The sequence below is a fragment of the Nyctereutes procyonoides genome, unplaced genomic scaffold (assembly GCF_905146905.1).
Source record: "Nyctereutes procyonoides isolate TBG_1078 unplaced genomic scaffold, NYPRO_anot_genome, whole genome shotgun sequence".
NCBI classification, from domain to species: Eukaryota; Metazoa; Chordata; class Mammalia; order Carnivora; family Canidae; genus Nyctereutes; species Nyctereutes procyonoides.
In genome coordinates this window covers 17,814,563-17,828,826 of record NW_026575021.1, presented here as the reverse complement: position 1 = coordinate 17,828,826, position 14,264 = coordinate 17,814,563, and the positions used below count along the sequence as shown (strand labels likewise).

Below are 14,264 nucleotides of genomic sequence, written 5' to 3'. Positions count from 1 at the left end.
ATGAAAGATTAAAGGATGTGAGTAACAGTGGAAATTAAAATAGAAAGCCATTGCATAGACGATTCTACAGCCTCAACTATTTACTTTGTAAATGGAATGGAATGGAGCCAGGGTCAGACCACAGGTATTCTTTGGTACCATTGTGGTTGTCAAATCTGTGCCACATTCAGCCCTACTGCTGGGAAAGGTGACAGGAGCCACTGCTACTTTCATCTTGGAGATAGACAATATAATGTTGTTCTTGAGTTACTTTCTGTATGGCAGTAATCCCAACTAGTGCTGGAAGAAACACTACCTTGCATACTTAGAAGGAGTCCTGGCTTTTCAGGACAGGTGATTAGAATGTTATTTGCATGAAGGTTGGGTGAACTTGGGAGTAGAGTTAAAAGAAAGTGGAGGCCTGACAGACGCAACCATAGTTAAGCAAAATAAAACAAAACCTCTAATATCCTTTAAAACATAAATAATACCTATGCCAAACCAGTAACTCCATTTATAGTTCTACATCATGTCAGGAATGCCAGAACAATCTTCAATGATTTCGTTGTATTGGCTAGTATTCACAAACAATATAGATAACTATAAATGATTCTAGTATTCCTGTCTTGGTCCAGACTTTAAGGAAACAGGTTCAAAGTTACTGGCTTGACAGAGGTATTGTTTACATGTTAAGAGATTTTTCACTCTTATTTTAGAGGTTTGGGTTTTTTAAAAAAGATTTTATTTATGTATTTGAGAGAGAGAATGTGCATGTGCATGAGCAACAGGGTAGGGATGGGGGTGGGGGTGGGTAAAGCATGTGAGGGGAGAGAATCTAGAGCAGACTCCACACTAAGCACGGAGCCCAATGAAGGGCTCGATCTCATGGCCCTGAGATCATGACCTGAGCCAAAATCAAGAGTTCCATGCTTAACCAACTGAGCCACCCAGGCATCCTGAGGTTGTTTTGTTTTAATTAGTTTGATTTCTGAACATTAGTAAATGTTTTGTTTTCTTAGGATGGTCATTTGATTTCCATTTAACTTATCCATTGGTGAATTATATTTAAAGATTTCTTAATTTTTAACCATCTTTAGGTTGCTTAAATCAATTTAATTTTGTTATATTTCTGGATTTTACACATATATAATTTTCAAATTTTTGCATTTCTGTTTACATAAAATTGGTCTAGAACTTCCAGTATTTGGTAGTCTAGAACTACCAATACTTTTGGTATTCAGTTATGCTAACTTCCAAAAAGTACACTGTTTTTCCTTTCAAAATCTCTGAAATAACTTCATAGTATTGAGAATTACCTGCTTTGTGAAGGTTTGAAAGAACTTGTCCATGGAACTGGAGCAGGAATGAAGACAGAAACCTGGGTGACAGCTTTTCCATTTCTTTTGCTATAGATTTATTCTGACATTTTTCAGTCGATCCTCACTACTTATTCACTACTTGTGAATTCACCTATTTGTCAAAATTCATTTGTAAGCCCCAAATCAACACTCAGCACTTTGATGGCCATCTGCAGGCTGACCGGTGTGTGCTCAGAGCCGTGAAGAATTGGAGTTGTGTGGTGCCCATAATCCTGGCTGGGGGGGACTACTGACTCAACAGCCCTAGGGGATGCCTTCTTGTTTTAGCTCTCATACTGTAAATAAGTGTCCTTTCTGCAGTCTAGTGCCACATTTTTCACATTTTTTGTGTGTGGTTTTGTGTGTGTGTGTGTGTGTGTGTGTGTGTGTGCGCGCGTGTGTGTGATTTAGCTGTTTGAAATGGCCCTCAAGCATAGTAAGTGCTGAAGGGCTGACTGGGGTTCCAAAACACAAAAAAAAAAGTCATGATGTGCCTTAAGGACAAACTAATGTGTTAGATGTATTAGTTCAACATTGACAAATCATCAATACATATTAAATAAGGGGTATTTAAATAGAAAAACACATAAAACAAGGCTATATCTTGATCTGTTGACAACAAAAATGTGACAGAGGCTTATAGGAAACTAGTCTTGGATTCCCCTTAGAGCTGATGAGTTCATATTCACAAATTCAGTGAATTGATAACTGTTGCGACTAATGAGCATCAATTGTACCATTTTTGGGTCAGGTTTTATAATATACATTTTTAAAATAAAGTTTCTTTTATGAGCATCTTCTCACTTAGGTATTGGGTTCTACATAATATTACTATTGAATAACTAAAAACATCAAGCATATAATTATAGTTCTTTTCTCCATGTAGTTGCGTTTTCACCTTTATTTAGCTTTGCAAAGGTCCTACTTAATGTATTGGTCTTCTCCCAGGGAAAGTTCTTGGACTTATTTACTAATTCTGCTAGGTTTCTGCTTTTAATTTTATTAGCTCTCTCAGGTTTGTGTAGCTGTTTTTATTTCAGTTGTTTGGATTGACTTCTTACTTTTTCTGTACTCATTCTTTTTCAATAACATTGTTAACGAGAATGATTTCAGTTGAACATCATTTCTTTGATACACTATTTTCCAGTTTGTTATTTTATTGATTGTTTTTAAAAATGTTAATTCCAAGATCATCAACATAGTGTCATATTAGCTCCAGGTATACAGTGTAGTGATACAGCGATTCTGTGCATTACCCAATGCTCATCATGATAAGTGCACCTTTTCTACTGTTTATTTTTCATATTGATTTAATTGTCTTTTTATTAGAGTATTTCTCCCAATGCTTTTAGGAATGATACATGGGTTATTTATTACATTTGACCTGTATATCCTAGAAAGTTTTCTATACTTATCACTGCTTATAACATTACATGATGCTTCACAACATCACATCAATTCAAAAAGCAAGTAATCTGTATTGTAGATGTTAATTTTTAATGTTAACTCTATTAAATCACTCAGTCAACATAATTCAATTTTACATTGCAGAGTTCTCTCTCGTTCTTTGACTTCAAAGCACTATTGGACCAACATTTTGGGGTTGTATAATAATTGCTATAGTACAAACTTTTAAAAAACAATTTCTTTGTGCCAACTGCAATTCTAAGCACTTCACTCTTATTCAGAAAACACTTTTTTAGTACTTAACCTGTGCCAGGCTCTTTTTTTTCTTCCTAATAATTATTAATCCATTTAATTCCCACAATCTTAGCAAGTATTATTTTAACCTCATGTTATAGATGAGGAAATTGAAGGAGAAAAGGCTAAGTAGCTTGCCTAGGTCACTCAGTTGGAAGATAGCAGTCAAGACTAGAAATCAAGAAGTCTGACTTCAGATCCAAAGCTGTCAATCACTATACTGGTTTATTTTTCCAGTGATGATTGCAGAAGATGATAGGTGGAGAAAGATTGTATTCTTACAGTTTCTTTCATCAATTTTCTTCCCCCTCTTTTTTTTTTATTGGAGTTCAATTTGCCAACATATAGCATATCACCCAGTGCTCATCCGCCAAGTGCCCCCCTCAGTGCCCATCACCCAGTCACCCCATAACCCCACCCACCTCCCTTTCCACTACCCCTTGTTCACTTCCCAGAGTTAGGAGTCTCTCATGTTCTGTCTCCCTTTCTGATATTTTCACTCATTTTCTCTCCTCTCCCCTTTATTCCCTTTCACTATTTTTTATATTCCCCAAATGAATGAGAACATATAATGTTTGTCCTTCCCCATTGACTCACTTCACTCAGCATAATACCCTCCTGGTCCATCCATGTTGAAGCGAATGGTGGGTATTTGTCGTTTCTAATGGCTGAGTAATATTCCATTGTATACATAAACCACATCTTCTTTATCCATCATCTTTCGATGGACACCGAGGCTCCTTCCACAGTTTGGCTATTGTGGACATGGCTGCTAGAAACATCAGGTGCAGGTGTCCTGGCGTTTCATTGCATCTGAATCTTTGGGGTAAATCCCCAGCAGTGCAATTGCTGGGTGGTAGGGCAGGTCTATTTTTAACTCTTTGAGGAACCTCCACACAGTTTTCCAGAGTGGCTGCACCAGTTCACATTCCCACCAACAGTGCAAGAGGGTTCCCTTTTCTCCACATCCTCTCCAACATTGGTTGTTTCCTGCCATGTTAATTTTCACCATTCTCACTGGTGTGAGGTGGTATCTCATTGTGGTTTGTATTTCCCTGATGGCAAGTGATGCAGAGCATTTTCTCATGTGCATGTTGGCCATGTCTATGTCTTCCTCTGTGAGATTTCTGTTCATGTCTTTTGCACATTTCATGATTGGATTGTTTGTTTCTTTGGTGTTGAGTTTAATAAGTTCTTTATAGATCTTGGATACTAGCCCTTTATCTGATACGTCATTTGCAAATACCTTCTCCCATTCTGTAGGTTGTCTTTTAGTTTTGTTGACTGTTTCTTTTGCTGTGCAGAAGCTTCTTATCATGATGAAGTTCCAATAATTAATTTTTGCTTTTGTTTCTTTTGCTTTCGTGGATGTATCTTGCAAGAAGTTGCTGTGGCCAAGTTCAAAAAGGGTGTTGCCTGTGTTCTCCTCTAGGATTTTGATGGAATCTTGTCTCACATTTAGATCTTTCATCCATTTTGAGTTTATCTTTGTGTCTGGTGCAAGAGAGTGGTCTAGTTTCATTCTTCTGCATGTGGATGTCCAATGTTCCCAGCACCATCTATTGAAGAGACTCTTTTTTCCAGTGGAGAGTCTTTCCTGCTTTTTCAAATGTTAGCTGACCATAGAGAGTTGAGGGCCCATTTCTGGATTCTCTATTCTGTTCCATTGATCTATGTGTCTGTGTTTGTGCCAGTACCACACTGTCTTGATGACCACAGCTTTGTAGGACAACCTGAAATCTGGCATTGTGATGCCCCCGGCTCTGGTTTTCTTTTTCAACATTCCCCTGGCTATTTGGGGTCTTTTCTGATTCCACACAAATCTTAAGATGATTTGTTCCAACTCTCTGAAGAAAGTCCATGGTATTTTGATAGGGATTGCATTAAACATGTAAATTTCCCTGGGTATCCTTAACATTTTCACAATATTAATTCTTCCCATCCATGAGCATGGAATATTTTTGCATCTCTTTGTGTCTTCCTCCATTTCTTTCAGAAGTGTTCTGTAGTTTTTAGGGTATAGATCCTTTACCTCTTTGGTTAGCTTTATTCCTAGGTATCTTATGCTTTTGGGTGCAATTGTAATTGGAACTGAGTCCTTAATTTCTCTTTATTCAGTCTCATTGCTAGTGTACAGAAATGCCATGGATTTCTGGGCATTGATTTTGTATCCTGCCACGCTACCAAATTTCTGTATGAGTTCTAGCAATCTTATGGTGGAGTCTTTTGGGTTTTCTATGTAGAGTATCATTTCATCTGCAAAGAGGGAGAGTTTGACTTCTTATTTGCCAATTTGAATGCCTTTAATGTCTTTTTGTTGTCTTATTGCTGAGGCTAGGACTTCCAGTGCTATGTTGAATAGCAGTGGTGAGAGTGGACATCCCTGTCTTGTTCCTGATCTTCGGGGAAAGGCTCCCAGTGCTTCCCCATTGAGAATGATATTTGCTGTGGGCTTTTTGTAGGTGGCTTTTAAGATGCTGAGGAATGTTCCCTCTATCCCTACACTCTGAAGAGTTTTGATCAGGAATGGATGCAGTATTTTGTTAAATGCTTTCTCTGCATCTAATGAGAGGATCATATGGCTCTTGATTTTTCTCTTGTTGATATGATCATTAATGGCTTTACGAATGTTGAACCAGCCTTGCATCCCAGGGATAAATCCCACTGGGTCATGGTGAATAATCTTCTTAATGTACTGTTGGATCCTATTAGCTAGTATCTTGTTGAGAACCTGTGTTCATCAGGGATATTGGTCTATAATTTTCCTTTTTGGTGTGGTCTTTGTCTGGTTTTGGAAATAAGGTGATGCTGGCCTCATAGAATGAATTTGGAAATACTCCATCTCTTTCTATCTTTCTGAACAGCTTTAGTAGAATAGGTATCATTGCTTCTTTAAATGTTTGATGGAATTCCCCTGGGAAGCCATCTGGCCCTGGACTTTTGTGTCTTGGGAGTTTTTTGATGACTGTTTCAATTTCCTCCCTGGTTATCGGCCTGTTCAGGTTTTCTATTTCTTCCTGTTCCAGTTTTGGTAGCTTATGGTTTTCCAGAAATGTGTCCATTTCTTCTAGATTGCCTAATTTATTGGTGTATAGCTGCTCATATATGTTTTTAAAATCATTTGTAAAAAAAATAAAAAATAAAAAAAGAATAAAATTGTTTGTATTTCCTTGGTATTGGTGGTGATTTCCCCTTTTTCATTCATGATTTTATTAATTTGAGTCTTTTCTCTTTTGTTTTTAACAAAGCTGGCTAATGGTTTATCTCTCTTATTAATTCTTTCAAAGAACCAACTCCTGGTTTTGTTGATCTGTTCCACAGTTCTTCTGGTCTCTATTTCATTGAGTTCTGCTTGAATCTTTATTAACTCTCTTCCTCTGCTGGGTGTAGGTTTTATTTGCTGTTCTTTCTCCAGCTACTTTAGGTGTAAGGTTAGCTTTTGTATTTGAGTTTTTTCCAGTTTTTTGAGGGATGCTTGTATTGCAATGTATTTCCCTCTCAGGACTGCTTTTGCTGTATCCCAAAGATTTTTAACATTTGTATCTTCATTCTCATTAGTTTTCATGAATCTTTTAAATTCTTCTCTAATTTCCTGATTGACCCTTTCATCTTTTAGCAGGATGGTCTTTAACCTCCACGGGTTTGAATTTCTTCCAAATTTCTTCTTGAGATTGAGTTCAAGTTTCAAAGCATTATGGTCTGAAAATATGCAGGGGACAATCCCAATCTTTTGGTATCAGTTAAGACATGATTTGTGACCCAGTATGTGGTCTATTCTGGAGAAAGTTCCATGTGCACTTGAGAAGACTGTGTACTCAGTTGCATTTGGATGTAAAGTTCTGTAAATATCTGTGAAATCCATCTGGTCCAGTGTATCATTTAAAGCTCTCGTTTCTTTTCTTCCCCCTCTTCTACTACCCTTTAAAAATTTGTATTGCCAGGAGTCTGTTCTTGGCCTTTTTCTTTCTTATTTTACACATATAGTCCAAGATGGCTGGCCCTTGGTTTCAAGAGTAGAATTCAGTGGTTCGTCACTTACATACAACACCCAGTGCTCATCACAAGTGCCTCCTTCATGCCCATCACCCATCTACCGCATCCCCTGCCCATCTCCCTTCTAGCAACCCTCAGTTTGTCCTCTATCATTAAGAGTTTGTTTCATGGTTTGCCTCTTTTTCCAGCCTATATTCATCTGTTTCATTTTTTAAATTCCACTGGTGAGTGAAATCATATGTTGTCTTTTTCTGATTGATTTCGCTTAGCATAATACACTCTAACTCCATCCCTGTCTTGCAAGTGGCAAGATTTCATTCTTTTGATGGCTGAGTATTATTCCATTGTATTTATATACCACATCCTCTTTATCCAGTCATCAGTCAATGGACACTTGGGCTGCTTCCATAATTTGGCTATGATAAATACTGCTGCTGTGAACATAGGGGTGCATGTGTCCCTTTGAATTAGTATTTCTGTATTTAAGTAAATATTTAGTAGTGCAGTTTCTGGATCATAAGGTAGTTCTATTTTTAACTTTCTGAGGAAGCTCCAAACTGTTTTCCAGAGTAAGCCCCATCATTTCTCAACTACATTTTCTCAATAACCCCCAAATATCTTATATATCATTTCCCCAAATACATCATATTCTCTCACTTCCAGGATTTTTTATGTATAAAGATGAACAATTTTGGAATATTATTCCTCTTCATTAATTTCCAAGCAACTTTTATTTATCTTTCAGGACTCAAATTGTTTAATATCTACACTCTGACCTCCATCCAGTATGGATTGCCAATCTTTTTCCTTCCAGAATGTCACATATGTGCTTCTCTTACAATTTCCATTATACTGCATTATGATTGTTGTTTACTTATTTGACTCTAATTATATTGTGAGTTTAAGTTTAGAGATTGACTTATTCATACACACATGTACATAATTATTTGTGTATTATTATTTAAATAAATATGTTAAATATGTAAGCTTAATAGTAATATTATAGCAATATATGTGGTAAATTATAGGGACAAAACGTATTCTAAGCTGGAATCCTAAAACAATAGCAACAATAGCAAGACAATAAAACCTTCATTTGTATTTTGTGGAGCTAACCATGGAAACAATAATATCATCTGTCTCCCCTAAGTTGTTTAAGAGATGTTTAAAGAGCTTGTTGACACTTAAGTAAGGTCAAATAGAGAAACCTTTTTTAGAACAAGTCACTATAAATGACCTTTTGGTCTCTCAGTTTGCCAAGGATAAAGCAACACATGATGCCAAGTTTTTCTCTGGCTTTCTAGTAATAACAATAAAGATAAATAAGTTCAGAATGAAGTCATCAAGAATAACTGCTCCTTTTTATGTTTTATAGAGCCAGCTTATGAACTATACCTGTTCTTCACAGTCGATCCCATCCAGTAAAATTGCTCCATGCTGTGCTCTGCCTGTGCCGTTCCAAGGGGAATGCATTATCAACTCAGAAAATGATGATAAACCTGATCTTCCATCCTTGCCCCTCAGCAGATTTACAGAAGATCGATTTGTATGCAAACAATTTTCCGACAAGCAAGACGACTTCTTGCAAGAGTAATACAGATTTTTTGTAAAGTCTTAGTAAGGGAATATTATATTTATGGATTTTTATGGGAAAGATTGAAGACTTGAATGATCAGAGGCTAGCCCATGATGTAAATGAGTAACTACATGGGAATTGTGATCAAGAGGAGATGCTTGATGGAGTCTAACGTGGCAGCTACCTATACAGTTCCAGCCACTCATTAGCATATATGAATGAAGGTTTTGAGTGGTTAGGTCTACTGTATTTTGAAAGAAGCTGGAAGTTGCTTGATCTTTAAATGTTGACAACGAATACAGGAATTTTTAAAAACACAGTATGGGTCAAGCGTTTGCAAACTTTGCCCTAAGGTAGTACCTCACCCCTAGGTAAGGGCTTCAGATTGGTGTGCCTGGAGAGCTCTTCTATTCTAATTAATTTAATCACTACTACCCAAGCCATGGTGTGGCATTTAAAAGACTAGAGAGATGGAATATTAACATCTCAAGTGTCCATTCAGAAATGCATATTAATTCGTGCAAGACAAACTGATTTCGGTATGTAATATTAAAACAATATTGCTGTGTGATTGAAGTATTTCCTAAGTCATTTTGTGAAGCATTATTTGGAGCAATTAAACTCCAACAAAGCATAAGAATCTGAATTTTCCTCAAAGCTCTTTGTAGGATGATTTTAACTGTATTTCTGAAAATACATTTGATACGGCTTATAAAAGTAAATGGCACTGCCTGAACCCACTCATTCCTAAACTTGCATTTGGTACCAGAGAAGTCGATAGGTACAACTTCCTAGTGGAAATCACATTCAGCCATGAGTTAGGAGACTAGAGTTCCAAGTCTAGCTTTGTTGTGCATAAACTTTGGAATGTAGGTCAAGCCACTTAATTTCCTTAGGCTCTTGTGTTCCAACTACTAACTCAGGTGGTTGGATAAGATCCCTTCCAAGATGTCTCTTATGACTCTGTGATTCCTTTGTAAATATTCTAGGGTCCAAATTTCTTGTAACCCAGAAGAATGTGTAGATTATGCTTGGACTACTCAAGCTTGAAAGCTTATCTAGAAAAGGGGAAGATGGCGATTTAATACCTAGCTAGTACTTTCTATCAAAAAATATCTAAAACTTTTATAATCTTGCCTCAAAGATGATTGAAGATGATGTACTCTCATCCAAACACTGGATATTAATTTCTCATAAAAGTAAGTAGTGACCCTGAGCCAGGAACTATCCCCTAATCAGATTGTTCTAATTTCAAGTTCTGAATCGGACACCACTCCTGTCTGATTTTGGAAAAATCATGTAGGTTTATTGATTCCATTTCCTTATCTCAAAATGTAGTCAATAAAACCTCCCTGCCATCCGCCCAAGGTTCCCAAATGCCTAAAATCAGTTAAAATATTGGATAAATTTCATAATAATGATTGGCTTTTGAAAGAAAACTCATGGCTTTTGAATTTTACTGTTTCTAATATGGTTTATGTGGGTACAGGTTTCTTTATGAATATTCAAGAAGACATTCAGAATTGGCAGTTCCGGTGATTTTAAGAGTGGATACAGTATATCAGAATTTATTGGCAAAATGCTGTAAATTAGAAAATCCTCTGGAATGCTATAGCCATGGGGTAAATTCCTTTTTATTTTTTAACTTGTTGCTCATTATCCATTACCAACATAGGAAAAATTCCAGTGCTATTAGTAGTGCCATATTTTGTAAAATAATCGTGCGTATTCTTGCTAAGTGCCAACACTGCACAAGAAGTATGATTTCCATCTAAACCAAAGGCCACATCATCATGCAACTCTGTACATGAGTCATTGTCTTATAGATTCTGTGATTCATGAAACCTTCTCTGTGCGATCTTCTCTTTTAATGGCTGTCTGCTTGGCACTGTAACAGGAAACAAAAAAGCACAGGATATTAGGGTAGGGAAAGGTTGACTATTTCCATTAAGCAGTCCTAGAAACTGTCCCTGTTTCAGGCCAGAAATCATATTGGTCACAGGCAGCAGCTCTGTGATGCATGTGACATGAAGAAAAGCAGGTGACCTTACCTATCTGACCAGAAGATCACTTATCCTTGGATTACCAGGAGCCAGGTGGTTCTGGCTTTTGTTATTCTAAGCAATGGCTTACATATTCACAGAGGGTGGGGTGGTGGTAGAGGATTGAAGGCATCCCTTATCCTGTCTGCGCTCAAGCAGGTTCATCTACCACCTTTCTGTTCCCAGAGAGAAGAATCAATGAAGGTAATTTATTCCCCTGTAAGTGAGCACTCTTGGCAGCCCCAGTAGACCTCCACAATAGTCATTATGATAATAGCACCTTCAGGGACATGGATGTTTAGAGTTCACAAAGTAACTTTACAACCAGTGTCCCATTTTATCCTAACACCAGCCCAGTTACATGGGAAATGCCAGAATTATTAACTGCATTTTATAGATGAGAGTATAGAGTTTTAGAAGGCTTGAAAGACTTGCCCAACATCGCACAGGCAGTAAGGACAAGGCTAAGGGTAAAGTTCAGGCAAACAGTTTGCAAATCTGCTAACATTTTCGCTGTAACAAACACTGGTTAGTAAGATCAGATAGACCAGGTCTTTTAAGTTACGATAACTGATCCTCTTAGTGAAGAGCTAAGCCTGAAAGGTCACTTGTATTTTCCCATTGGAATTTTATGTGTGTGGTTGAAGCACTCTTTGAACTAGCAGTTAGTTCTGAGAATTCCATTTGATTTGCTTCTATGTGTATTTGTGAAGTGTTTTACTAAATAATAATTATTTACATGTTTTTATTAAACTGTGACTTTTTAATATGTATCTGTATTTCTATGCCTATATCTGTATCTTTGTATCTATGCTATTTATGTAAAAAGGCTGTATTACAACCACACACTCTGACCAAACTAGGCCTGTAAACTACTTTTAAGGCTCTCTTTTTGGCTTGATGAATGATGTGCATTATGCTTGTAAAATACACCATTTCAACCCACACATGAGTTTATATCACCAGAAACTAAATATCACTCTTGTGGTGCTTCTTTTCTCCACAAAGTACATGGCCATTCCTGTTTTACAAAAACATGTTTTTCAAGACTTGCGAGATCACTAAGTAAATAAAGCCCTGGGTTTAGGAAAACAGTTACATTGAACCTTTACAGAAGACAGTTTTGCAATCTTACCTCAAGATACGCTGTTACAGTGATAAACACTGAATGTCTTTATTTTCCAGAAAGAGATGTTCCAAAGAGTGATTCGTGAAAGCCATGAGCGTGTAAAAAATCATTGTGATTTACATGAGAAATTAGGAGACGCTTACTTCCATGACAGGTATGCTTTCAAGATACTGCCCGGATTTATACTTGTGAGTTTTTGTTAACTCCTGATGCTGAGAGTTGCTGAGTCTACATCCAACCTTAAAATCTCAGAGGCCAAAGAAAAAATTGAATGAGTAAAAAATTAACCTAGCTATCTTTGTCTTGATGATACAAATGTCCACATAGTCTCAAGTGTTTTTATGTGGCTTTCTAGGCCAGTTTCTGGATTCTGGTCAATATCCAGAGGTTAGGGAACCAAGCAGGCCCTGGCTGCCTTCCTGTACTCTCTTTGGGGTCTTCTCCCTCCCAACTGGACATTTATTTTGGGGTTTCACCTGCAGTTTTAGGGTTGCTTTGTCAGTTTCAAGTCATGTCATATAGTAAATTTAGTATTTTCACCATGGAGGGTAGAGATGAATAGACACCATAACTATTTGCCAGAGAGAATACATGAATCCCTTGTGTGCAGAGAGACTGGTAAGTCTGTTGTCTTTCAAAGATTAATATGCTAAAAACCAAAAACTAGTTTTTAGTCATCTTTAGAGTCTTACTGTAATAGTCTATTTTTTTTAAAGATTTTATTTATTTATTCATGAGAGATACAGAGAGAGAGAGAGAGAAGCAGAGACACAGGCAGAGGCAGAAGCAGGCTTCATGCAGGGAGCCTGATGTGGGACTCGATCCCGGGACTCCAGGATCACGCCCCGGGCCAAAGGCAAGTGCTAAACCGCTGAGCCACCCAGGGATCCCTGTAATAGTCTATTTAGAAGAAAAGTGTTGAGAAAAAATCAATTTGAATACTGTCCCATAAATTGAGCTTAAAATTAAGCTCAATTATTGTCCCATCAGCCAAAGTAAGTCATATGGCCAAACTGAGCCAAGAGGTAGAGAAATAAACTCAGCCTCCTGATTGAAAGATCTGCAAAATATTGTGTCCATTAAAAAAAATACATATTTCTCACAACATGACTTGATTTGGCTAATAAAATGCTAACATTTCGGGAGCAGAAGCTTTAACAACCAAGGCATACTTTCCTATTTTCTCCTTTTCTTCTTACACAATAGCCAGATACATTTGAGATGGTAGCTGATCTATCTGCTTTGGTTCCACAATGATCCAGATAAGCAGAACCACCATGCCAAATTGCACCAGACATGTGGCTTGAGTAAGAGATAAACCTTTGTGTTCTGAAGCCATGCAACAAGGTTGAGGTTTTTGTTATTGTTACAAAACCTAGTGTATTTAAACTAGTACAAAAATTGTGCAGGAATTAAGTGATATTTTAAAATAACAAATAAATACATAAATAAAATTAATGTCCAGAATAATGGGTCCACAAAAAATTATTTTTTCAAACAGAATATTTCGCTTATTACTTCTCTATTGTGTTCAGTTGCTACTGTCTAGTTTAAGGATTAGGTCTATGGTTCTCAAAATTTAGAGTACATCAGAATTACCTGGAGGACTTGTTAAAACACAGCCCTGTCCCCAGAGTTTCTTTTTCAGTAAGTCTGGGATGGGGCCTGAGAATTTGCATTTCTAGTAAGTCCCCAGGGCTGCTGATACTGCTAGTCCATTAGTTACACTCTGAGAACCACTGGATTAGGTTTCCTGTTCATTGGATGTTACAGCTAAATTCTTTCCCCAACTCCACTATAATATAAATGTAATGATTGATTCTGATTGTTTGTTGTCTTCAAACCAGGTCAGTAGAGTCTTTCTCCTTAAAATCTGTCTCCTATCCCTCTATTTCCAGAACCACTCTCCTAGTGCAGGCTATCACCATCTCTCACCTGGATTTCTGGAACGGCCTTCAACTGCTTTTTCCCTCACATCACATCTTGCCCATTTTCACTCAGTTTTTTAAATGGCAACTACTACAAGTATTTTAAGAACAATGCAAATCTGAATCTGTAACTAAGCTTTCTTCCTTTGCCTGTCTCCAGTCCCCTGTCACTACCCCCCTCCGCAAAAAAAAAAAAAAAAAAAAAAAACAAACCACAAAGCCAAAACACAATCACATTCCCACTTTCACGCCCCTTCACCTGACTCACTTTATGTTATTGTTAGATCTTAGCTCACATGCCATTTCCTCCAGGAGGCCTGCCCGACCTCCCTGGGATCAGATTAGATGCCATTCTCTGTGTACCGTCAGTGCCTACAGTACCTGCTATCTCACCCATTAGGGTGTGAGCCCCATGAAAGTAGAGCCTATTTGCTGATTGTTGCTGTCCCCCTATTCCTACACATTATAGACAACCAACACGAGCTTTAATGGCCGTGTATACATTTATTTCTGAAGCTATTTACTAAGTCTGATTTTGTAGCCATACAAATTAGCTCT

The 14,264-nt window shown here is 37.4% G+C and overlaps 1 protein-coding gene across 15 annotated transcripts in view; it reads left to right on the top strand.

Moving 5' to 3' along the window:
* LOC129520260 (alpha-fetoprotein-like) overlaps positions 1-14,264 on the top strand; it is a 53,107-nt gene that overhangs the window by 13,398 nt on the left and 25,445 nt on the right. For all 15 annotated transcript variants that reach the window (XR_008666542.1, XR_008666541.1, XR_008666543.1 and 12 more), the window contains 3 exons: positions 8,407-8,621; positions 10,097-10,229; positions 11,835-11,932. Coding sequence is in view for 10 of the 15 variants with exons in the window: in XM_055341363.1 (XP_055197338.1) it covers positions 8,407-8,621; positions 10,097-10,229; positions 11,835-11,932 (446 nt within the window). In the remaining 5 variants the exon portion in view is untranslated. The remainder of the gene's footprint in view (positions 1-8,406; positions 8,622-10,096; positions 10,230-11,834; positions 11,933-14,264) is intronic.